Source organism: Saccopteryx bilineata, chromosome 6 (assembly GCF_036850765.1).
Source record: "Saccopteryx bilineata isolate mSacBil1 chromosome 6, mSacBil1_pri_phased_curated, whole genome shotgun sequence".
Lineage (NCBI taxonomy): Eukaryota > Metazoa > Chordata > Mammalia > Chiroptera > Emballonuridae > Saccopteryx > Saccopteryx bilineata.
The window spans coordinates 203,714,266-203,740,875 of record NC_089495.1 but is presented as its reverse complement, the minus strand read 5'-3'; the positions used below and the strand labels follow the sequence as shown (position 1 = coordinate 203,740,875).

Here is a 26,610-nt window from a genome sequence, read left to right as displayed (position 1 = left end):
AGAGTTTGCCTTTCAAATATATGCCCAAACATTGAAGAAATCACTAGGACACATCAGGCTCATGTTTCTCATAAACACAAGAATGAAAAAACTTAACACATTTGCACCGGGACCTGCCAAATTTACTAAATCTTACTAAGAATGTATCTATATATATAAAAAGATAACTTTTTTGTCATTTTTTAATTTTTTTACCCCTCTTTTTTACAAATTCTAAAAAGCATAACTCAAAAAATGTAACATAAAAATGTTTTTTAATGTCAGAATAAATTTAATTTTGTTGTATTTATTCATTTAATTACCATAAAAGCATGCTTGGACTTTATATTTTTTCTTTAATATTTGACTTAATCATTATAACATATTTCTCAGAAATTTGTATATAGTGTGCCTACAATTATTTGTAGGATTTTAAATGCGCCCCCACTTCAAAGAGTTTGAGAACCACTGGTCTGGTCCATCTTGGGACTTCAGGAACCATCACAGGACTCAAAGGCCAAGGCACAAACCACAGACACTAGGCCAGACTGCCTCTGTGCTCACAGGCTGTTTATTTATCCAAGAATAAGGAGGAAAGAGAGGATGAAGGGGAAACCACACGTGCCCCAAGGGGGTGGAGCGGAGGGCAGAAAGGAACAGAAAGGCTCCTCCTCTTTCTCTTGCCTCAGACCCCAGGCAGCTCCAGCTTCTGACGGGGCCTCTAGGGGGGGCTTGAGGGCCTCTAGGAGGCTTGGCAGTTGTTGGCTGGGGTCAGGATCCCCACAGGGGCCGGTCCCAGGCTTGGAATGGCTTCTGTGTACACAAAATATCTCTCTGCAAAAGGCACTGGTGGGGAGATGGGGGCGGGGGCAGCAGGGGACTGACTACCCCATCACAGGCAAGATCCACTGAGTTCTGAATCCGGGTCCCAGTCCCCGAGACTCTCCCAGCCTCCTCAGAGGCTGGGTCTCTCTGCACACTTGTTCTCCTCTCCCTTCCCTCAGCCCAGTGGTGACCATCAGTCGGTGGAGGGCCAGGTCAGGCCATGGGGGGGACACCCCCTCCTTGGGGCGAATGCATCCAGCGGCATCTAGGCCAAGAGCCCAAGGCGGGTGACTTTGGCCGAGAGGAAGGAGTGGATGATGAAGACCATGGTTTTGGGGCACGAGTGCAGGTCCAGCTGCTGCAGGGTGGACGGAGAGAAGGGTCAGGAGCTCCGCCTAGCCCAGCCTCCAGGAGCGCAGAGCCCCCCACCCCCTCCACTCACAATTTCTCCGTCAGAGCCCCCGAAGTCCAGGAAGAGCAGACTGGCACCGTCATCCGAGGACATCTGCAGCTTCTCAAAGGGCTGTCGGAGCAGCACGGCTTGGGCCGCACCTGGCTCAGCCGCCCACAGCGTGAAGCCCTTGTCAATGTGCACAGAGAGGCTGCAGGGACGGCCGTTCCATGTGCAGGCTGCAGGGAGGGCGCGCGGGCATGGGGAGGGCGCGTGGAATGGGCACAGCTGGCCCTCGGAGACCACGAGCCCCACCTCCAACCCCCCCTGGCAGCTCCGAAAGTGGGGCTCCAAGACCACCAGGGATAGGAGGCTCGCAGTCTATCGGGCGTCTGCACACCCACCCTGCCCAGAGTTACCCCCACCCTGATAGAGTATAAGAAAAGTCAGCCCACAAGAAAATTGTACCCACTTCTAGTCCCACTTCCAGCAGCACCCAAAGTGGAAAGGGGAGTTTAAGCTCTGGCTGGACAGGGCCCACTCCCTGTAACGGCATCAGCAGACCTCCCAGCCTGGCCCTCGGGGACCTTGGAAACCTGTAGAATAGCCCAGTTAAATGTGAATTTCAAGTAAATAATGGATTAGTTGGACATACTTATACTGAAAAAAAACATTTGTTGTTTATCTGAAATTCAAATTTAAGTAGGTATCCTATATTTTATTCTGGCAAATGCCATCTCTCAGATTCCCACCAGCAGAATCACAAAGCCAGGGCTGGAAGTACCCCAGGGAAAAGTGTCACTACCTACCAGGGCACTTGCACACCCCAGAGAGAGGGCCCCCAGAGCCCCCACACCCCACTCTCTACCCCCTCCTGACGCAGCCTAAAGAAGGACGCTCGGGCGTCTCTGGGGACAGAGACTCACCAGCAGAGAGACACCCACCTGTAGACACCTCCTGCACACCCTCAGCAGCCCGGTGACAGCCATCCACTAGCTGGCGGGTCCAGGCAGCCAGCTCCTGTGGGGACTCCACGCTGAACAGGTGAGTGTCCACGCCATGGCGTGTGCCCGTGCGCAGGGCAAAGGAGAGCTCTGCATTGTAGGGCACTGAGCCCTTGGAAGGGCCCGAGTGGACCAGCCTGCGGCAGGGGACGGGAGGGCAGAGGGCTAAGCATGAGGTCTCAGGCAGCAGGGAAACAGTTCTTGGCCAAGGGGAAAGTCCTGGAAGGGGCCCTGTGGACGCCTCCACCACCTAAGGGGGGCACAGGACTTCCCCCAACAATGACTGACCTACAGGAAATCATCCCAAGCACCAGTGTCTTCAAACACACCAAGCACACTCCCTGCCTCGGTACCTTTACACATGCTGTTCCCTCTGCTGAGTACCGTTCCCTGATTACCTGGGTTGCTTACTCCCTCACTTCCTTCAGACCTTTTCTTCAAATGCCGTCTCCTCTGAGAAGCCTTCCCTGACCTCCCTGTATAACACAGGACCCCTGCCACTCACTAGCCTTACTTTTCATTATGGTACCAGAAATTATACGTATTTCTTATTTGTTTCAGTTGGCTTTTGATCGTCTTTTTCACTAGAATATCATCTAGGGTACAAATTTATATCTAATTTGTTCACCATTATATATACTGCTCACAAAAATTAGGGGATATTTCAAAATGAATATGAAGTGATTAAAAAAAGCATCTGATTTCTTTGTATTAAACAAGAACATCAGAAAAGCAAATGATAAGTCAAAGAAAATTGTTTGATTATGCAAATGAGATGCAAAACCAACTTTTATTTCATTGGTGAAAATGCACTATACAAAAGGCTGAGAGTACTGGAATATCTGCTTGTTCCCTGATCCCCTAATTTTTGTGAATAGTATATTCCCAGCAACTAAAACAATGCCTGTCATATAGTAGGTGTTCAATAAATATTTGTGGCTTGAAGCAATGAGCCACTCGGTTAGGTCAGCAATCCATGACCTGCTTATCCCTAGTACACAGCAGGGTCTGACACGGGCCACAGGGTAAGGAGACATGGGTGACGGCGGCCCACACCTACTTGCTGTGTAACCTTGGGCAACTCACTGCCCCTCTCTGGGACACAGACCTCAGAGTTCTGGACGACATCCCTCTTTGCTCCTCACTCTATACCCTCTCTCTGTTGTAGCTTCAGTTTCCCCTTGGAACCGCTGGTAATACCTAGTCCCCCACTTTCCAGCCCTGAGCAGAGCCACAAGCCCCCAAACTTCCTATCCAAGTTCCGACCCATCCCCCACACACTCTGGACTCAACCAAGCATCTTGCTCCAACCCCTCCCTCCGGCCTCCGCCCCGAACCCCACTGCCTGCTCAGACACAAGCTCCAGCCTCAAGATCCCCCATTCATCCAGACACCTCCCTCACTCTCCCCATCTGGCGAGTATGAGGCTGGGTTAATTTTACCAGCCAAGTGTTTCTCGATGCAAATGAGGCCTTTCTTCTCCATCTGCTGCCTCTCCCCACCTCGGCTCCCCTCCTACGTGCAGCAGCCTCCCAGCCCCCTCCTGCCTGTCAGGTGCATTTCCACCTGCCAGCCTCAGGGATTTTTGGAAAAAAAAAACCCAACACAATCTGAGCCACCTCACTCCCAGGCTAAAACTCTTCAACTCTGCTACAACTGGTGAAGATAAAGCTAACAGTTCCCAACCAGGCAGCGGAGCCTCTGCAAACAGCCCTGCCAACTCCCTGTCTCCTCTCCGGTTCTTGCAGATTCCACACACTGGTGATAGCGCACGCAGGACTCCACGAACACCCCCAAGCCCGTACGCGTCTGTTCCCTGGACCGCGCTCTCTCTGGGTGCCCGATGCTCTTCCACCCTTCCTGCAATAGCAACAACGTCCAGGCTCAAATGCCACCTGCTGCTTGAAGCTTCCCCAGCAGGCCCGGGGAGTTAAGTTGGTCCTGCAATTCTGCAGTGTAAAGGCTGTCCCTAGGTCAGTCTCCCCACCAGACCCAGTGCTCCCTGAGGGCGGAGACTATTAGGGTCAGCTCCCTGTCCGCCAAGCCACACAGCAGGAGGTGGGGCAGAGTAGGTGTCAATGAATGAGTGACTGGTGGGACTTCACAGCCTCTTGTTTCAAGCCCCCATTTTACAGATAAAGAAACCAAGGCCCAGACAGGGCAGACTAGCTTCAGACCAGCTGGGGCATAACTCAGGGCAAAGCGGGGCTGAGGTTCCCAGCTTCTGAGGCCCACCGAAAGCATCACACACACCCCCAGGCTCTGGGTGTGGGTACCTGGTGGTGATGAGCTGAGCGGCCCGGGCTGGCCGGCTCAGGGCCTCGCGGGTCTGGGGGAGACCGCCATACAGAAGCAGCTCCTTCTCGGTCAGCAGGGCAAAGGTGGGTGCTGTGCCCCCACTGGGCAGCTGCAGGTGACAAGGCAGAAGTGAAGAAGAGTAGGGAAGGGAGAGGCCCGAGGGCCACAGTGGGGAGACGATGGGAACAGTGTCAGTTCCAGGGGAAGGGAAGAGAGGGAAGAAGAGGCCCCCAGCCCAGAAGGCACCTGCTCGGTCAGCCAGCCGATCTGCTTGATGTCCTGGCTCCCCGCTGTGCTGGAGGCCGCCAGCAGTGCCTGCAGCTCATCCTTGACCCAGGGCACTAGAGCGGTGACCTGGGTGTGGATGGCAGCTGCCCACGACTTTGCACTAGCCTCGTCCGTGGCCCTCAGGAAGAGGGTGTCTTGACCATCTGCCGAACAGATCTCCAGATACCTGCAGGCACAAGGAGGGAGGTGGAGCGGAGGGTCTGTCCACTGCTGCAGCTGGCCAACCCAACATCTGGCCCAAGAAACCCCATCTACCGCAAAAGCAGAAGAAACCACAGGGGCGTCCACGAGAGAATCACAGCAACACTCGCTGCTGGTGATCCAGCCACAGTTGTTGGGGCCTCATGAGGTCTAGGAGCAAGAGACCAGGAGATACACACAGAGCTATGCACACACAAATACACACGCTCAAACATGCGCGATGGGGCCAAAATGATCACAGCGTGACGATTCGTTTCCTTGCCTTTTCCTGATATCTAAGGACTGTCCTGCTGAGCCAGCTCCCAGGTCCCCCTTTGCGGGACAGAACCACGGCAATGCACTAATTAGGGGGGAAATATGCAGGAACCGAAGAGGCTTGATGGCAAGTTGAGGTACACAAAAAGAGCTAGAGTAACAGAGCAGGGAAGGCTGGGAGAGAAAAGCCACGCAGGCGAGTGCTGGGGAGGGTCTTCAAGGAGGTGTTCAGAGGAATAATGGCCAGGAGAGGAGTTTAAAATGTTCTGTGGGACACCAGACTGGTGGCACGGTGGACAGAGCTTCAACCTGAAGCACTGAGGTCATTGGTTCGAGACCCTGGGCTTGCACATACGAAAAACAATCAGTGAACAACTAAAGTAAAGTAACTAAAACTTGTCACTCCCTCCTCATCTTCCTCTCTCTGTAAAATCTTAAATAAAAAAAAAAAAGCATGGCAAAGCTAAAAGCCTGATTCCTCAAGGGCATTCTTAAGCAGCAATAACAGCCTAAATAAACAGCTGACCCCTGGACTTTTAAAACATGTGAAAAAATAAACCTCTCATTTATTTAAGCTATTATTACTTGTGGGGGTTTCTGATACTTGCCGCCCAATGTAACCCTGAAATATTTTCCATTATATTGTAGTTACTAGATCGTGTTCCTTTGACTGGGATATTGTGCTGATATGGAACCCCACTCATATTCAAGCTACACACATAGTTACATATGTGTGCACATGGTCAGGCACATGTACATCTATGCATACACCCATATGGATATTAACATAAACAGACACAAACACATATGCACAATCCACACCAATACCCTCGCAAATGCTCACATATACACACATACACTTACATGCAACTGCGTCTGAGTTTGGGCTGGGCATCCTGATCAACCCAAGGTTCTATGAGTCTCAGGAAGGCCCAATACCACCTCACCCAACACGAAAGGCTCTTTTGGAGAAACACCTGTAAGTGACCGGGGAATTATCACTTCTTGCCTCAGGGGGGCAGGATAGGACTGTGTCACCAAGCAGGGCCAGGAGATTTGGATGCTGAACACTCCCCGGCCCTCCAGGCCAACGTTGGGCATTTCCTCACATTGAACCTTAGCTGTAACTAGGACCCACTGCATGGCCCGTTCTGCCTCGGCCATATCCACACCACCCCAGCCCTGCATACCCCCCTGGATCAACATGGACTTCGTTCAGCCACCACCATCACCCAGGTATCTATCCGCAGCTTCTAAAGCAGAGAGGGCTACCCGGCAAGAGGCCAGTTCTATCCCTTCCTGGTTGTGTCATTAACCTTGGCAGGTTCACTTCCTCTCTCTGTCCCCATCTATAAAATGGGGTAAAATCATGGGACTTGGCTCATAGGGTCGCTGTGGGAGTGAAATAAAATTGTGTGTGTGAACACAATCCTGTTGGCTGGTGTCCATCATGTCATCAGCCAATGGCTACAGGCTGCTCAGACGTGAAGGAAGGATGAGAAGCTTCCACGGCCCTGACACAAGTGTTACCCAGCATCTCAGAACCTCGGCAGAGTCGGAAGCGATTTGAGGGGGTCCCTGAGTCTGACAAGCTTATTTCACAGTGAGGGACCTAAAGGTCAGTGGGGGGACGGGACTGGTGCGAGGAGAACCAGGCCCGGAATCCAGGCTCTCCGCAGACCAGGCTCCTCCTCAGACGGGAACAGCCCAGAGGAGGAAGAGAAAAGCGAAACACGCCTCACGCCTAGAACTCCATTCTCGCATCCATTCAACAAGCACCTGCCATGGTCAGGCACTGCACCTTTCCTTTGATCCCACCACCTAATAACACCGGGCACGACTATCTGAGGTGTCCCCCGCCCCGGGCTTACCTGGGCTCCGGGTCACTGGGGGTACACCTCCTCGAGACATACGCCATCTTCAAGGGCATGTGTTTGGCACCATTGAGGTCTCGGGGTGGAGGCCCGGGGGAGGAAGGCTGCCGCTGCAGGGGGGAGGCAGGAGGCGAGTCCCAGCCAACCGAGGTCCCGCTGGCAGAGTTCTTGAAATATGGCGAGACGTCCTTCATGTACTTGACTGGTCAGGGGACAGGTCAGCAGTTACCATGGTGACATGGGCTCCCGTGCAGCACACATCACAATTTCATTAATTCGTTAAGAGTTTAACTTATGTCTAATATCACTACCCTCCTCGAGGCTGAAGTCTCTGACTTTAGGGGAGAAAATACTAGATGCATTACAACATCCATTCTCTCATTTTTGCCCTAGTTTTTAGACACATGGCTACCTGAAAGAGAGACTACATTTCCCAGCCTCCTTTGCAGCTATGTGTGACCATGTGACTAAGTTTGAACAGAGTAAGTAGAGGTGTTTGGACTTTTAGGACGGCTACTTAAAAGGAATAGACAGGAGCTAGAGCAAGGCAGTAAAAAGAGCACCAAGATGGGAGTCAGAAGATGTGACTGCCACTGTCCCCTTGTCTGCCTCTATCTCTTCAGTCTCCTCATCGGCAAAAAGGAGGGGTTGAATGAGACAGTCCTGTGGTAGAGGCTGCTAGTTGCCCACCAATATAGTGATAACCTCTCACCTTAAGACTTCATTTTCCAGGCTCCCTTACAGCTCTATAGCGCTCATGTGACCAAGTCTGGCCAATAGGACGAGAGCAGAAGGGATGTGTATAACCCTTTCTTTCCCCCAACAGGGTTGAGCTGGTTGGAAAACAGATCAGTGGAGCACCATCTTGACTATAAGGACATGAGCCACACTCTAAGGAAGGCTGACCAACAAAACAGAAATAAACAGATGCTGACACTTTAGAGATGTCTTGTCAGACTTGGACTGTCACCTAAAAGAGCAAGGAGCTTCTATTATATTTCAGCCATAGTATGTTATGGGTTGCTTGTTACAGCAGCATAGCTTGTACCTAATCAATATAGGTGCCTCGGGGCCTCTTAGCTCTGATGAATTATCATTAAGTATAGTGGACACCTTCTAGAATAGCATTGTCTAATAGAGCTTTCTGTGATTATGTAAACATTCTATATACACTACACTGCCCACTACAGGAGCCACTAGCCATACGTAGCTGTTGAACATTTGAAATGTGACTAGTACAAATAAGGAACTGTGTTTTTTATTTTATGAGTCAGACAAGGTCCTGGCCTTCACAATGCTCCCAGCCTAGCGGGGGACGCGGGCCTCCACACAGACACAGGCGAGTGCGCTTTCTGTTTCATTTTAATTAATTACTTTAAAATGAAAATTCAATTCAAATAGTCACACGGAGCTAATGGTGACCATACTGAACAGTACAGTTCTAGAATAGCAGCCCAGACCTACTTCTCTGCCCAGTCGGCCCACAAAGTCACGTCCTGCTATGTGATCCTGCTTTCCTGGCTACGCTAGGCTACCCAAATTGAGACCGGGAGACATCCTAGACTGGTGTCTTGACCAAATTTGCTATTCTTAACCACCTCCCGCTGTGGGGTTGAAGAAGAGGGGAAAACTGCTTGGGAGAGAGAGAAAATTAGAGGAATGCGTGTCAAGAAACAGCGTTTGGAAAGCCTTGCCAGGCACCAGCTAACGTTCCAGTTTCCGATACTCACCCCTTTAGGAAATCAGGCTGCCATGTCAACAGAAGTTATATTTACAACCAAAAGAGTCTTGATTGGGGCCTGGATTGCTTGCCTTCCTAGAAAAGGAAGAGCTCACTAACACTGGCAGCTAACAGGGAAAGGCAACAACGAGGACAGAGTTGATCTGAGAAGAGCTTGGTGGGAGTAGAGGTTCAGAGACAAATCTGTTTTCTTGAGCACCTGTTATGTGCCGGGTACCGGACTGGCCCTAGGCAGGACTTGGATGGTAAACATATGACACTTGTGCTACCACTTCTTTATCCTTTGCTCATGGAATACATCATGAATCAATTATATTGTTCTATGTCAGCCAATCAATTAAGGCTGAGTGGTAATAAAACATTTTGTCATTCTTGTTATATCGATTAGGTAAATCTGGCTGCAAATAATAGAATATAAGATAGCAGTGCCTTAAGCAGTGAAGATATTGATAATTCCACATAACAAGAAGTCTAGAGGAAGGCAATTTCAGGATTGGTTCAGTGGTTCAATGATGCTGGATTCAAGGTCAGCTTCTCTGTCAGTCTCTTGGCTCTCCCCTCATGGCCCAAAATAGCTGCCACAGCCCAGACAAGTCAACAAAACCCAAAGCAGCAATGGAGGAGACAGGCAGGAAAAGGCTGTCTCCTAACACCTCCCTCTTATCAGAGAGGTAAATATTTCCATTGGCCCAACTGGGCCTCAGACCCACTTCTAGAACAATCATTACCAAGAGGGAACAGTCATGACTTAGACCAATCACAGTTCAGCCTCTGGGACTGAGCATACTTCCACCCAATAAAATCAGGCTTCTGGTAGCAAGGAGGAAGGGGAAATGATTGGTAGACAGGCGACCAACAGTGTCTTCCACACGTGCCCTGGCATCTGGTCTATCCCCAATTTCCATGAGCAGCAGTCTCCTCGTCTCTAAAACGAGCTACAGGGAAGACAGGTCTGCATATCAGGGTGATTAAAAGACTTGTCCGAGCACTAGTCCTTCTTCCACCAGCCAGGCTGACCCCTCTACTGCCCTACTGAAGGGTGCCCACACCTGCTAGCCCTTAGCCAGCCTCCTTGCTCTCCCTTCAGCCACCTGGCTTGCTAGCCACCTGGTGTCTGCAGTCAAGGCCCTCCCCGTAGGCTCTATCAGCAGGCAAGCCAGGATGGTGTGAGGAAGCAGTTCTTGGCCCAGCTCCCCAGAAGAACCAGATAAGAAGCTATTTCTATCACGGGAGACTGCCCTTGGAGGCTCAGATAGGATCCAAGGCAAAGAGAGGTGAGGGTGAGAGGGAGTTAGAAACCATATTGGGGTTGTTAGAGAAGTTAGGTTAAAATCAAGAGCAGCTTTTAGTGAGAGAACTAAGCCTAGGCCCAAAGTCTTGGGGACTAGGACTAAAAATGACTCATCCTCAGCCTGTGGTGGCGCAGAGGATAAAGTGTGGACCTGGAATACTGAGGTTGCTGGTTCAAAACCCTGGGCTGGCCCAGTCAAGGCACATATGGGAGTTGATGCTTCCTGCTCCTCCCCTGCTTCTCCCTCCCTTCTCTCTCTCTCTCTCTTCTCTAAAAATGAACAAATAATTTTTTTAATAAAATAAAAATAAAAATGACTCATCCTCATCATTACAGCAATGACTTACCCTAGGACTGAATGTTGGATTATGTCTCAAGGGGCAATGGAGACAGAACACATCGCAGCCTAGCTGACATTCAAACCATCCCCCTGTCTTTTTCTCCTTTCTAACAAACCCTGAGCCCCATAGGCTGTGCTTCTCCCCAACCCAAGGAGAGAATCTTCATTGGCCAAAGCTAATCATGATCATTCCATCCCTCTTGCTTGTAATTGGTTTAGAAAGGGGCAGGTGATACAATTCTGGACAATGAAATGTGAAGGAAAATACACTCCCTTCCTCTCCTCTAGCATTTAGATGTTGCTGGAAGGGGAATTGGTCCTAGAGCATTGAGAGTCACTTTTTGACCACAAGGGTTGGGGTCTACACATTGAGAATGCTGAGGCCTTACATTTACCCCCTCGACCTTTAGATATTGAAGAAAATATATCTTCAATGTTTAAAATCCTTTGAGTTGGGTTCCTGTGACTTGCAGACAAAAGCATCCTCATTAATAGGGCCCCCACCCCCACCCAGGGGTGCCAGTGGTCTCCCTGAGATAACTAGCCCTGTCCCTACACTGCTCAAAGCTCTGCTCTGCCTCAGTTGTACCCTTCATCCAACCTCAAGGCTCTCAAGAACCTGGGCCCCGCCTCCCTCTCTGGCTCCACCCCCAGCCGCATCCCTAATCTCACCCAGTCTCTAATCACACTGACCTCCCTGCAGTTCCCAGAAGCTGCACCAGCTTCCAAACTTCCACACCTTGGAAAATGCAATTACCTGGGCACAGAATGTCCTTAAGACATAGTTTGGGGACAGGCACTCTTGGACTTGAATTCCATCTCCAGCACTGTCTAGCTATGTGACCGTGGACTAGGTAATTCCTCTCTCTGGGCCTCAATCTGCTAGTCAATAAAAGAGCAATGACAACATCTACCCCAGAGAGATGTTGGAATTAAATGAGATGATGTAAATAAAACACGTGGCACAGGTTAGGGACTCAAAAATACGAGCTTCTTACCGATCAGCCACCCCTGATAACTCTGTTGTCATTCTGCGGGCCGGGGTCGTCTCTCCCAGCACAATGGAGATCCCAGAGGACAGAATCAGGGCTTGATTCAAACCCAGAGTCAGGTTCTGTGGCTGGAGCAGTGAATACCAGGGCAGGGCAGGTTCACGCAGCAGGAAGGAGAAGGGGCCACAGCCCGGGAGGTCCCGGCTCAGCTCAGACAGGACTCCTCTGGGGAGCCTTCCCACATGCCCACACTGGACCCACCAGAGCCATCACTTCTGCAGTCCCCGAGAGCCCACTCCCCTGTGTCTGTGTGGAGATCTGTGTGCCCCACCAGGCCGGGGGCACTGTGACAGCGGGGACCTTGTGTGACTCATCTCTCTGTCCCCGGAATGCAGCGGGGATCGCCCATGCTATGTGCTCCATAAATGAACACTGTCAACTCTGAAGCCAGAAAACTGCCAGAGCTCCCGCCCACCCAGGCTACCCTCGAGCTGGGTCCTCCTTCTCCCTTCCCACAAGAATATGCTATAAACGGACGGCACGCCAACTGGTGCCAGAAGCAGGGCTTGGATTTCACAAACCAAGTGGCCTGTCCCAGAGTGGGGGTGGGGTCCTGGGGGCCCCAGAGTGTGACCATAAATAGCAGAGAGGCCTCCTGTCTGCTCTGATTTCTACCTGAGTCACCTCACCAAGCAGCGTTGCGCAAAGGCGGCAACGACCAGGAGGGTACGGCCATGGCCCTGTGGCCAGCATTCTTGAGACTCCAAGGATAGACCCAGTGGGTATCCACACCCTTCTCAGCCAAGACCCTGGCCCAGGAGCCCGTTAGAGCAGTGACACGTGGGCCCTTCCTCCCAAGGAAGCTGAGACAGACACATACACTGCCCGTTCCAGAGGCCCTGGCTCCCCGCGCTGCCGGGGAGACGAGCCAGGACCCAGCCCCGGCCCCAAGGACCCAGAGGTAGGTCCCACTAAAAACACGAGTGACAGACAAGGCAGGACCATTTCCCTGGCCGGTACATTTGGAAGGAAACATCCATGTTGCAGAGAAAGGAGGATATATCTGTTTTGGGCCAATACAGCGTCTCCAGTACTTTCCCCCACGCTCAGTAAATGTGTGTGACTGAAGATCTTAGCTTTGAGCCTTGGCTGAAACTTGTCCTCTATGCCCAGCCGTTCCTTGTCTGTTTGGTAAGTGATCACGAACTAGCCCCCCACCTGAAATTACATGATCTATCCACTTGTTTACGAGTCTACGGCCTTTCCCCTCCGACCAAGGTGTCAGTGCTGTGAGGGCAGGGGCCTGTTTTCCTGCTCACTAAGGTATTCCCAGCATCTGGAATAGCACCTGACATATGCCACCAGGTAGCCAATAAATAAGAAATGTGTCCAGTGAATGAATATGACCAAGCCTCGGGCTTCTTGGCCTAGAGAGACCACTTCAAATTGGGCTCTGGAGTGAGGTAGGCTTGGATTTAACTTCCTTGCTTTGCAACCTTGGACAAGGGACTTTCTGAGAGCCTCTATTTTTTCATCTTTATAATGGGAGCCAAATAGATCTGTTTCCCAGCTTATTGAAATTCAATCTCTGAAAGGCACTTTGTCCCACCTGGCCTAGAATAGGTCTTCAATAAACAGTCGTGTGGTTATTATTTCTGCTGTTGCTCTTAGTGTGACGGGATTAGGGGACGGGCACACGCTGTGGTGACAGAGATTTCAATCCAGGCCCTGTCACTCGCTGTCTCGTCTTGGCAAGTTGCAAGGTCTCTCTGAGCCTCAGTTTCCTCACGTATATAATGGGCACTGCTACACCAGCTCCCTGAGTGAAGAAGCACTATAAAGATTCAAATGCAAAAAAAAAAAAAAATCAAGTCCAGCCTGCTCACCCACCCACCCAGGATGGCATGGAGTGAATGTGGGATTCCAACAGGCTCTGGAAGGGATAACCTTTAAAGTCCTGCTGGCCCAGCAGGGCTGGACTATAAATAGTTCCCAGCCCCTGGCAGGCCCTGCGGCAGGGCTGATCAACAGGGCCCAGGTTGCCACACTCCGGGGCGAAAAGAATCTCACCTCGCCACACCCTTGTGTGCAGCATAGGGCGCACCATCTATCAAAGAGTCTAAAGGTCTGTGAACACTTTGACCTATCAATACCCCTGGCAGGAGCCTGGCTTCAGATAAATGCTCACAGGTGCATAGAGGGGTCACCACACCACTGTCTTTAGTTCAAGTGCTAGGAACAGCTTGAATGTCCATGGGTGAGGCTGCCAGCTTACCACTTCAGTCTTTTCCATGTCTACATCACCAGTGCCGACATCAAGTCCTGGCACAGACACAGGGCTCGGAAATATGTTAAATGAATGTACAGATCTCAATAATGAGATATTATGCAATCATTAAAAAGAATGAGACACAGCTACACATACTGAGTTGGAAATATGTCCTCAGCTTAAATGATCAAGAGAGAGAGAGAGAGAGAGAGAGAGAACAAGTGTGAGATCAAACCCACAACCTTGGTGTATTGAGATGATTCTCTAACCAACCGAGCTTACTGGCCAGGGCTTAAATCTACCTTTTAAAAAAAAATTTATATATATATATGCTTGACCAGGCAGTGGCGCAGTGGATAGGGCGTCAGACCTGGGATGTGGAGGACCCAGGTTTGAGACCTCAAGGTCACCAGCTTGAGCACGGGCTCATCTGGTTTGAGCAAGGCTCACCAGCTTGAGCCCAAGGTCGTTGGCTCGAACAAGGGGTCACTCGGTCTGCCGTAGCCCCCTCCCCCCCGGTCAAGGCACATATGAGAAATCAATCAATGAACAACCAAGCAACAAAGAATTGATGCTTTTCATCTCTCTCCCTTCCTGTTTGTCTGTCCCTATCTGTCCCTCTCTCTGTCTCTGCCAAAAATAAAAAATAAAAGAAAATAAATATATATGTCACCACATTTCAAATCATCTAAGCTGGGACTGGGGATGAGGCCCTCCTCAACTCTTCCATAGCAAAGGGTTCTAAGATCTTGGAAAGAAGTACTTAGTAAGCTCCTACTATATAACAAGCACCAAGCTCAACTCTCACAAATACTTTTTCATCTAATTGCACCATTTCAACGAAGTGCATGTATGTCCTTACTTAACAATTACAATTGAATAAATTGAGTAAGCTGGGTCTCACAGGGGTTAAATGACTTGCAGTACAGTATCAATAGTTAAGAACATGGGTGTTTGCGTCTGACCCATCTGAGTTCAAATTCCATCTCTGCTACTCTGTGACCTTGAGCAAGTGGTTTCATCTCTCTGAGCCTTACTGTTCTCATCTGCACAATGGGATAAAGAATGCAGCTAATGCCCAGGGGTGGTTCTGAGAAATCAATGAGATAACACGCGGAAGGCACTTAGCACAGTGCCTAGCACATTGCAGGTATTCCATGAGCAGCAGACACTACCATCAATATTATCATCATTATCATTATTGTTCCCTCTGCCACCACCAGCAGCCAGGCTCACGCAGCTAACCGAAGCCAGAACCCGCCTCCAGAGCCCACAGGAACTTTAACCAAGATCTAGGGATTTGGGCTGCTGAACACACAATACAGTGTACAGATGATGTATTATAGAATTGTACACCTAAAATCTGTATACTTTGGCTTGACTGGTGGTGGTGCAGTCAATAGGGCATCCACCTGGGACACTGAGGTCCCAGGTTCGAAACCCCATGGTCTCTGCTTTGAAGCTCAACATTGCTGGCTTGAAGTCCAAGGTCACTGGCTTCAAGCCCAAGGTCGCTGGCTGGAGCAAGGGGTCACTGGCTCGGCTGGAGCCCCCATGTATGAGAAGCGATCAATGAGCAATCAACTACGAGTCGATGCTTCTCCTCTCTCTCCCTTCCTGTCACTCTGTCTGTCTGTCTGTCTCGCTCGCTCGCTAAAACAAACAAACAAAAACTGTATAACTTTGTTAAGCAGTATTATCCTAATAAATTCAATTTTAGAAAAAGACCCAGGGAACAGGCCAGGGCTACATTAAGCCAAATTTTGTCTGTGGGGAGTCACAAGGCCCAAAGCCATGTGTGTATGTAGTATGTGTATAGCCAAATAACGTCCCCTTGGAAACAATGATTAGAACAACAGGTCTTTGCAGGCAAGGGGGGACCACACAGGAGCTACATTCATGACTCTGTCCCCAGGACAGAGTCCCTCAGGCATCTCAGGAGCATGACACCACGAGGGTGACCTCAAATTAGCTGCATCCATTAATAACATCCCACTTTTAATGGTGATGATGCCCTGAGCCAAACAGGCAGACACCTGGCAGCGTCCATCTCCCAGAGGAACCGTCGGCAGGAGCCTGGACTTGGAGCTACAAGGGCCCCTAACAGAAATCCTTAGGAGTCAGTCAAGCTCAGCTTGAGCTGTTAGCCCATCTTAAACTTTTAGGAGAGTAAAATGCAATTGACAAGGTTAAAGATAAAGTAGAAGAGGTCAGAGCCATACCCTGGTGATCATTCCCCAAACACTCACCAAGGTCTAATGTGCGCTGGGCTCAGTGCCAGGCCTGGGGCTCCGAAACAGGCTACACACAGTTACTGCCCTCCAAGGCCTCTGAGTTTACTGGAGAAAACAGGAATGCTGCTGATGCCGAAGTGATGAGAATAACGGCTGACTTTTATTGAATGCCTACCATGTGGAAGACATTGTGCTAAGCACTTCAGACACATCGTCTCATCTTTACAGACAGCAAGTAAAATAAAGAACTAAGACTCTACTGTGGGCCCTGGCCTCAGCGCATTACATGCACCTTGATCTTGCAAACAACTGTACAAGGTAGGCATTATTCGAAGCTGAGGCAATGGTGGCCTCTGCAGCCGGGCAGACCTTTGTTGGAAGCCAAAGTCTGCCGAATCATTGGTTGTATGATTTGAGGAAAGCTATTTATTCTCGACAAACCTTGGTGACTTTGTCTGTAACACGAGTTTTATAGCAATTCCTATTACTGTAATGTGCCTTTTATGTACATGTTACTCTATTCCTGTCTCTTTTAAAAGCCTGATCTTTATGTGGGATATACTTTCCCTTCGTACAAAATACCAAAATTGGCTTTATTAGCCCTGGTGGGGTACCTCAGTTAGTGAGAGCATTGTCCTGATAGCCAAGGTTGTGGGTTTGATCTCTGGTCAGGGCACATACAAGAATCAACCAATGAGTGTATAAATAAGTGGAACAACAAATTGATGTTTCTCTCTCTCTCTCTCTCTCTCTCTCTCTCTCTCTCTATCACTCTCCCTTTCTAAAATCAATTTTAAAAAACCACTGAGTAGAGCAGTATAAAGGGAGAGGAGAGATAGAGAAAGCAGAAGAGGGCTTTCATCCAAAAGGGAGGAATAGTAAATCCCTTTATGTCGATAAATCTGACACCTTCGATGAAATGCACAAATTCCTTGAAAGACATACACTACCAAAGCTCATTCAAGAAAAAAATAGGACTTCTAAATTGCCTAATCAAAGACATTAAAATCAGAGTTAAAGGCTTGACCTGAGGTGGCACAGTGGATAAAGCCTCAACCTGGAACGCTGAGGTCAGCGAGTTTGAAACCCCGGGCTGCCTGGTCAAGGCACATATGGGGGTTGATGCTTCCTGCTCCTCCCCCCTTCTCTCTGTCTCCTTCTCTCTAACAATGAATAAATAAAAAAATCTTAAAAATAAATCAGAGTTAAAAACCTTTCTATAGGCCCTGACCAGTTGGCTCAATGGTGGAGTGTCGGCCTGGCGTGCAGGAGTCCCAGGTTCGATTCCCAGCCAGGGCACACAAGAGAGGCGCCCATCTGCTTCTCCACTCCTCCCCCTCTCCTTCCTTTCTGTCTCTCTCTTCCCCTCCTGCAGCCGGGGCTCCATTGGAGCAGGGTTGGCCCGGGTGCTGAGGATGGCTTCATGGCCTCTGCCTCAGGCGCTAGAATGGCTCTGGTCGCAGCAGAACAACGCCCCAGATGGGCAGAGCATCACCCCTTGGTGGGCATGCTGGGTGGATCCCGGTCGGGCGCATGCGGGAGTCTGACTGCCTCCTTGTTTCCAACTTCGGAAAAATACAAAAGCCTGACCAGGCGGTGGCGCAGTAGATAGGGTGTCAGACTGGGATGTGGAAGACCCAGGTTCAAGACCCCGAGGTCTCCAACTTGAGCGTGGGTTCATCTAATTTGAGCAAGGCTCACCAGCTTGAGCCCAGGGTAGCTGGCTCGAGCAAGGGGTCACTCGGTCTGCTGTAGCCCCTGCCCCTTGGCAAGGCATGTATGAGAAATCAATCAATGAACAACTAAGGAGCCACAATGAAGAACTGATGTTTCTCATCTTTCTCACTTTCTGTTTGTCCCTGTCTGTCCCTCTCTCTGACTCTCCCAGTCTCTGCCACAAAAATAAATAAATTTTTGAAAAAATAAAAAAAAATAAAACCTCTCTATAAAGGCAGCTTCCCTGAAGAATGCTGCTAAACATTTAAGGAGGAAATAGGAAGTTACTAGCATTTATAGAGTGCTTACTATGTGCCAACTCCTATCCAGGGCAAGAGAGAGGCCCAGCTCCACCCGGAGACCTAGCGCAGGGTTTGCCAAGGAAAGACCTTGCCCCAGAAAAAGTCTCAGAGCACATAAGCACCAGAGACCCTCATCCTGGGATGGTACACACGTTACATCTATCTCTTCCCTGCTAGGTCCGTGGTAGACCTTGCTAATCATAGTCAATTCCAGCTTCTTTCTACGAATCCAGATAAGACTTCTCAATCCTTCTAAATATGGAACTCCCAGCACAGAGAAGCCTATGGTCGGAAGGAAAGCTCTCGTTCATCTCTGATCTAGTCTAACCCCAGCCGATAGAAAACCAAGGCCCGGAGAAGGTAAGGGTCTTCCCTAAAGCCCGAGATGCGCCACAGGGCAGACCGGGTTTTAGAAACTGATTTCTAAATAGTGTGCGTAGGTAGAGGAGACAGTGCGTATGTTTTCTCTGTCCTGCTACAGGGGGGCTCCTTCGGGAAAAGGCCTGGGTCTAGTTTAACTTTGGACTCCATGCTCTGCACACCAGGTTCACAGCAGGTATCTGCAAATGTCTCTTGACTTAGGAAGGAATGGAGTGAATGAGTTTGATGGGAGGTTTGGGTAGTGGCTGCTAAACCAGGAGATGCTTCAAGTGTCTAACACCCCGAGATGCTACCTTCTCAGAATGATCGCCGTCCAGAACCCATTCTCAGTCTAAAGGTGAGCGGCTGTGGGGGACCTCAGTGTGGATCAGAAATGTGTCTAAACAGCAGCAATTTTGCCATCTATAGATTAAACTTTACAACAGCAGAAACTAAAAGAGCTTTTCGAGTCAACCAAAAAAACCCGACATTTTGATGAATTTCAACTGTTTCAAACTGCACTACTGGCTATAAATATCAAAGTCATGAGGCATCTGGGAGAAAAAGTCTCTTTTATCCATATCATTGATGGGTGGTCTTGTTATTTAACTTTGCTGTTCAAATAAGATTGATGTACTTTGGCTTTCAGGGACCAATATGGCAGAGTCCACTTTTCAAAAATATACACGCTATATTTTAAAAATGCACTAGTAAAAATAAACAATAATAATAATAAGTGCACCAGTATCATTTAAATAGATACACCTAAAATGTAAAAATAAAACGAGACTGAGAGAACTGAGGTCGGGACCACAGAATGCGGAAGCCGGCCCAGAGCCCCAGACCCTGTTCCCTTCTGTGGCCTCTTGGAGACCCTTTGGGGAAAACAAAGGCAACCTGTGAGGATCGGGGCCGGGGGCTCGGCTCAGCGTGGCATCTCTCCACCAGCCCCCGCCACCTCTCTGTGCCTGCCCTGGGCCCTGCGCCAGACACATTCCTCAGGCCCCCACCACTTCCGGACCTGGCAGAGTCGTCTGAGGAAAGGGCTGAGCAAAGCAGAAACTTCCTGAGAGATGGCAAAGGCAGATATGCAGCAACCACGGCAAGAGCCCGTACCCACCACTGGGGAAACTGAGGCCCAGGGAACCTCCAGGTCTCATCCAAGACCCCATAGTAAGGGGAGGGGGCCGTGGTGGGGGGGAACCACCAACATTTCCCACCAGAAAAACAAAACAAAACACCTCCTGTCTGATCCCTGCTGGATTTAATATTCTGCTACAGAAAGGCCAAGTCTTCCCCCAACAGAGGATGGGTCTCGGGTTTGGGGGGCCCCTGAGTGCTAGAAGAACATGGACTTCAGAGTTCTGGTTCCTCAAGAAAGAGGCTTAGTGGTCCCATCTCCAGCCCCTTCCTCTCTCTCTCCCCTGGCGTCACTCACTTGGTGGCAAACCCTGCCGTAGACCTCGTGTCCCAAGGCAGGTCCCCAAGTGCAGTTTCTGTTTTCAGTCCTTCCCACCTGCCGTCGCCACCGCCCGAGGCCTGGAGGAGGTGGGGAAGAACTCAACGCCCGGGCCCCAGTGCTCACCCTCCAGGACCACCTCTTTGCCTGTCTTCTTCAGAACCTGCACCGCCTCATCATGGGTGGCGGAGGAAAGATCTTCCCCATTCACTGACAGGATGGCATCCCCCACGAAGAGCGCCTCCGTCTGGTCCGCGGCCAGGCCCTTGAAGATCTTGGAAATGAGGATAGGCATCTTGTTCTCTCGGCCACCTGCACGGGCACAGAAAGAGGATGAAACTGAAGCAGACGCTCCAACTCTTGGAAGTCATGTCCAGGCAAAATGATTTTTGAAGGCCTCCCGCAGTGCCCAGCCTGGTGCTGGGAAAGGGGAGAGGGGAGGGTAAAGAGAATTTCAGCAAAGAGTCTTAGAATTTCAGGACTTTGCCCTGGCTGGGTAGCTCAGCTGGTGAGAGCATCATCCCGACAGGCCAACGTTCCAGGTCAAGGCACACACAAGAATCAGTGAATGCATAAATAAGTGGAACAACAAATTGATGGGGTATTTTTCCTTCCTCCTCTCTTTCAAAATTAATAAACATAAATATTTTTAAGTTTGGAACATTAATAATACTGATGGCATTTTCTTCTTTTTTTATTCTTTTGAAGGTTAAAAAAACCTTTTATTTATAGCCTGAAATGATTATTTGCAAATCTCAACAGCTAGATTGTACAAAAAATTGCTTGAAAATTCCTGTTTTGATGTCTTCCAAGGGTTGGATTCCATTATACATGTTTTATTCTTTCTTTAGACCTGGAAAATAGATACGATCTTTCTTTTTTTTAAAATATACAATCTTTCAATGAGTGATTTATTCTTCCCTTTCCCATGTTTAGAAATCCTTATGATCCCTCAGACAGTTCCTTCTAGAACAAACTTTCCTCTTCGCCGCCCGCCAGCCCCCAGTGAGGTCACCTTTACAGGCTCTCAACATTCACCTGTCTTAACTCCTGTCCTAGTCCTGCCATGATGACCTCCCCTCTAGGGTCCAGCGCAGCTCAGACAGCCAAGAATGATCATAATTTCACACTGAACTGAAGTCTCCAGTTTTAGGCAGAGCAGGGCAGGTATAAATAGAAACCCCTTCCTTTCCTAGGCCTCAAGCTCTGCACTTGAGTTAAGACAGGTGAATGTTTCCTCACTGGGAAAAAGTCATCTTCTATTTGTTTTGTTTTGTTTTTTCATTTCCTAAATTTGTAATTTTATATAGTTCGGTCATTGGATCTTTTCATCCAATGCTCTAGGTGTTCACCACTGTTTGATTAATTTACAAGGGGTTTCAGTAACTTTTCTTAAATATTATGGATTTTAAGCAATTTTCCCACAGTGAGGGAAACCCATTGATACCCCCTAATCTGGCATTACTATAGAATTAGCTATGACCATGGTTTCAAATTGTACAATCCAGGACCCAGGCTGGAAACCCAGCCCTTAAAGTCTCGAGATTTCAAAAGCCTAGCTGAATTGCATCTCCAGTAGGGTGGGGGGAGCTAATGCCTTTTACTGAATTGCTTTATTGCTAAATTCTTGAACATCCTTTTAAAAAAAGAAATAATAATAATAGTTCATGTTAGTTCCATGTACAAAGCACCAAACACTGCTAAATGCTGTCCCTGGTGTTCCGTTGCATCTTCACAACACCTCAATCGCACAGACATGCTTAGTTTCCCACAGGAAAATTGAAGTGTGGAGAGAAGCCCCTTGCTCAAGGTCATCCAGTGAGTGGAAGTGGCAAAACCAGTATGTATTTGAACCTAGGTCTCCTGGCTTCAGAACCAATACTGTTTTGGGTCTGGGTTTTTTGTTGTTGTTGTTATTTATTTGAGAGAGAGAGAGAGAAATCAATTCATTGTTTCACTTATTCATGCATTCATTGGTTGATTCTTATAAGTGTCCAAGTGTCCCAACCGGGGATCAAAACCACAACCTTGGCATAGCGGGACAATGCTTTAACCCAGTGGTCCCCAACCTTTTTTGGGCCACGGACCAGTTTAATGTCAGAAACTATTTTCACGGACTGGCCTTTAGGGAGGGATGGATAAATGTATCACGTGACCGAGACAAGCGTCAAGAGTGAGTCTTAGAAGGATGTAACAGAAGGAATCTGGTCATTTTTTAAAAATAAAACATCGTTCAGACTTAAATATAAATAAAACGGAAATAATGTAAGTTATTTATTCTTTCTCTGCGGACCGGTACCAAATGGCCCACGGACCGGTACCGGTCTGCAGCCCGGGGGTTGGGGACCACTGCTTTAACCAACTGAGCTATCCAGCCAGAGCTACCCAGAAACAATACTGTTATAACGCTTTGGAAGACTGCAAGTAGGCCTCTCAGATATCACACCACTCGACAGGTCCGTCCCCAAAATACTGAAGATGAAGAACTAGTGGCCCAGCAAGGGGTAGTCATTATTCCAAGGTCACAAAATAAACTGGCGGCAGATGTAGGTTTGGAAGTCTCTCCTGACCCCCACACAGATCCAACAATTTATCAATACTTATTGTACGGCACAGAGCTTGAGGCCTAGGAAAGGAAGAGGTTTCTATTTTTACCTGCCCTGCTCTGCCTAAAACTGGGGACTTCAGTTCAGTGTGAAATTATGATCATTCTTGGCTGCCTGGGCTGCGCTGGACCCTAGAGGGGAGGTCATCATGGCAGCAGAAGCCCAATCTATGTATATGAAGAATTGAGTGGAGCTGGTACTTCCCTGACGCCTCCTGAAAGTACCTCACCCCCAGCTGAAAGTGTAGTGCTAGCGTGGAATTTTAAGTGACCTTGGAGAGTCCCTGCTCCTCTCCAAGTCTGTGTGTCTATTGCAAAGGAGAACTCTATATGAACTCTAAGTTCCTTCCTGCTTTGACATTAAGTGTCCAATTTCTGGATTGATCTGCTGCCCTATCCCATGCTGGAGTTTGGGAATAAGACTGGCGCCCACTCCCTGGACTCCCCATTTTCCTCTTTTAGACCCCTGTGGTTGGCTACATGAGGATTTGCCCTTCCACAGGAAAGAACCAGTTCCCCGGGGCCCTATCTAGTGGCCTGATAATTAAAGTTCAAATCCCAGCTCTGCCGCTCATTAACTGTGTTATCCTGGGAAAACAACTATTCTAAGTCTCGGTTTCTTCACCTGCAAAATGATGATTATGCTCCCTACCTTTACCCCCTGTTGCCAGGATTAAGTCGATCCGATCCTGAGCCTAGAGTACCAAGCACAAGGCTTAGCTCACAGCGGTAGCTGAGCCGCCCCGACGCCCACCCCCTCACCCAGGCCAGAGTCTGGAAGCACAGGAACAGAGCCAGTGCCCAGAAGAGGGAACAGTGCACATCCAGAATGATGCCAGGGCTGACATCCTTTCTCAAGGCAGGCAGCACACTCCTGGGGGCTGAGACCCTGAGAAGTAATCGCGTTAGGAATTGTAAACCCGACAGCTGGGGGTGTGCAGGGATTTTAGGCACTACGTTTAGGTGCTTTGGGAATCTCTCCCGGCCTCCATTTTCCTTCTCATCTAACAGCAACTAATTAACCAGCCACCTACTATGTGCTGGCAGGGTGAGTGCTTTAGACTCCTGTTCTCACAGAAACATCACAACCCCATCATTAGCCTCCTTGTATGGATGAGGAAACTGAGGTCCAGAGATGGGAGGTGACTTGAGTTCACACAGTTGATGGTGGACTCAGTCTTGCTGCACCCTAAAAATAGCTGTCAGCATTGGGACCTGAGAGCTCTCAGAGAAGACTAACGACTCCATGTCCACCCCTGTCAATCCTATGCAAGGTGGAGATGGTTAGATCAGAAAGCTCAAACCCACCTCTCCGCCTGGGTACACACCCTTCCCCAGTCCTCAGATTCCCAGGTCTTTTCTGGCCCCCTGTCTGTGAGGTCAGCTGCTACCTCATTTCCAATCGCCCCCTGTGCTTTGAACTCTCTGCCTTAACCCTAGCTCCCACCTTGTCTGTGTCTCGGACTTCCCCCTCCCTGACTAGTGACCTCCCAAGGCCTCAGTCCCTCCTCTCCATCCTTTGCTCTCCTGGGGACCCTCTTGTCCTTGATGTCCACACAATCCCTGAGAGCTAACCTGCCTCAGATCTCTACGTCTCCACACAGAACTCTCCATCCACGTGTCCTTGGTGCGTCCCCAAGCCCCTCCACACCTGTACCTTTCTACGGAGACCTTGGACTCTCGAAACCCTCTCGACCTTGGTGCTCAGGGTGCCCTCGGTTCCCTCTGTCCTCTCAAGCCCCTATACCCCCAGAGAGAAGTCCTTCAACTCCATGTTCTAGGTACGCTGCCAGCCCCCGGACCCCTGCGCCCCAGGTGCCCCCTCGCCCACCTTTGATGCTGATGCCCAGCCCGCCGGCATCGGCCTTGCGCACCGTCACACGGCGCCGCTGGAGCGGCAGAGCCTCAGGCAGCTGCGGGGGTGCCGCGCCCGGCTCCGCCGCGCCGTTGAGCTGCGCGGGCTCCTGCTCCCGCGAGGCGCCGGGCTCCGGTCCGGGCTCGCCGTCGGCGGGGCTCACGGTCAGCGCGTCCTCCACCAGACTAAGCAGTACCCTCTGCCACCGCTCGCCTCCGGCCCCCGAGCCCGCCCAGATGCGCAGTTCCAGCAGCCCGGTGCGCGGGGCGCGTCTGCCTGACGCCATCTTCGCCTACGAGCCCCCGGGCCGCTGCGTTCGCCCTGCCCCGCAATGCCCAGCCGGCTCCAACCGAGCGCCCAGGGCAGAGGGCAGCGGGGGCCCGGCTGGGCCAGCCGCCACCCTAGCCGCTGGGGGGTGGAGCCTCTAGGGGCGGGGCTTTGTGGGTGTGGCTATCTGTAAGGGGCGTGGCCTCAGTCAAGCTTGCCTAGGGCTGGGGAGGCGCCCAGGATCAGAGGTTGTAAAGTGAGGGGTGACTTGGGGGTTAGGGTCATAAGGGCGACGGGGCGAGGGCGCGAAGTCCGGAGAGGAGCCAGTGGAGTGCGAGAGATTGGCGGGGCCACAAAGGGGACAGGACTTCGTGTCGGGAGCGGAGACCTAGGATCCTCCGAGGAGACCTTGTGCTGGGCGTGGCCGTCGGGGTCCAAGACCGTCGCTCACGCACGTAAGAGCACAAGAAAAAGACACATGAACTAGTGCAAGGCTCTGGGCTTCGAGACGGGGCTACCTACGGTAGAGCGCTGGACTCCAGGGAGTTTAAAGGGTAGGCGCCGAACCTCAAGCGCGGTTGCTACTGACGGAGACTTGGAAGGAGCTGGTTTCCCACTGGAGGGCCGGAGCTTTGGCCTGTGGGCGTGGCTTAATCTGGGGCGCGACTTCCAGCCTTTACAGGCCACGCCCACTGAGATGAGACCGCCGCTGGCTCTGCCTAGGATTCCGGGAGGAGGTGGAAACGGTCCCCACTTCCAAAAAAGTTTAGAAGATTAAATTCCCTGTTCTGTTCACAGTCGAATACAGAAATGACTGAAGTCCCACCCTGCGAGCCCTGTCTGCAGAAGAAACCAAACCTACTCCCGGTGTGAGGGAAGAGGACTAAAAGGTGGGACTCTCTGTGTCTGGGCGTCTGGAGACCGAGTTTAGGATCCCTGCTCAGACACTGTTAGCTCCACGCCAACCTTGGTATCATCACTTCACTGCTCTAAGCCCCAATTTCCTCATCTTTGAAATATGAGTCATAATACTGTCTACCTCAAAGGACTTGTGTCAGGATTAAATCAATGTGAAGACGTATTGAAACCGTAAAATCCTATGGAATCAATATCATCACTTTAATTCATTGGATGCTTACTGTCGGCCAGGCCTAGATCTGAGTATTTTTCATGTGTTATCTAGTCTTCACAGTTGCCTCGCTGAATAGCTATGAATACCCCCATTATACAAAACAGAAAACGCACGCTTTGTCGATGGTGGCGCAGTGGATAAAGCATCAACCTGATACGCTGAGGTCCCAGGTTTGAAACCCAGAGGTCGCTGGCTTAAGTGTGGGATCATCAACATGATCCCTTGGTCGCTGGCTTGAGCAAGGGATCACTGGAGCCCACCCCCCATCAAGGCATATATGAGAAACAATCAATGGACAACTAAAGTGACTCAACTGTGAGTTGATGCTTCTCATCTCTCTCCCTTCCTCTCTCTCTGAAAAAATAAAAATAAAAAAAGGAAAACACGGCTTGAGAAGTTTTCATTGAACCAAGTCATACATCTGCGAGTGGAGCAGAGCTGAGATTCACACCCAGGCCTATTGGACACCAGTGCCTGGAGACTGACCCACCCTGCTTGACAGCAGCCAAATACAGAATGGAAGCAATGGTTATCGGGAAAATCCCACCATGTTTGCACGTCTCAGCCAGCCCTCATCCCTACCCCTGTCTCTATCCTCCACTCCTAGCTGGAATGTGTGGATCAATGAGTGCAGGGCCACATCAGTATGTGAGGTCCCTGCATCTTCAGGTAGCACCAGCCACAAAAGATACTACCAAGAAAGAAACTCACCCTGGCTGAGTAGTTCAGTTAGTCAGAGAATCATCCCCATGCACCAAGGCTGCAGGTTCAATCCCCAGTCAGGGCGCATACAGGAATCAACCAGTGAATGCATGAATAAGTGGAATGACAAATAGATGTTTCTTTCTCTTTCCCTCCCCCTTTCCTCTCTCTAAAATAAATAAGTAAATAAAAAGATAACATATGCAAATTGTCCACAGCAAATTTATGTT

The 26,610-nt window shown here is 50.0% G+C and overlaps 1 protein-coding gene and 1 non-coding gene across 2 annotated transcripts; both read right to left on the bottom strand.

The window, feature by feature from the left end:
• Positions 1-532: 532 nt before the first annotated feature.
• On the bottom strand, positions 533-24,678 carry SNTA1 (syntrophin alpha 1). The gene is made up of 8 exons (XM_066236250.1): positions 24,256-24,678; positions 19,946-20,131; positions 7,113-7,317; positions 4,744-4,951; positions 4,476-4,606; positions 2,140-2,336; positions 1,247-1,434; positions 533-1,162 (listed from the first exon to the last, which is right to left on the bottom strand). The coding sequence occupies exons 1-8, from the start codon at positions 24,563-24,565 to the stop codon at positions 1,070-1,072; spliced, it is 1,518 nt and encodes a 505-aa protein (XP_066092347.1). The 5' UTR covers positions 24,566-24,678; the 3' UTR covers positions 533-1,069.
• Positions 20,767-20,892, bottom strand: LOC136309786 (small nucleolar RNA SNORD22). Its single transcript, XR_010726427.1, has one exon. It is a non-coding gene; the product is annotated as a small nucleolar RNA SNORD22 (small nucleolar RNA).
• Positions 24,679-26,610: the final 1,932 nt, after the last annotated feature.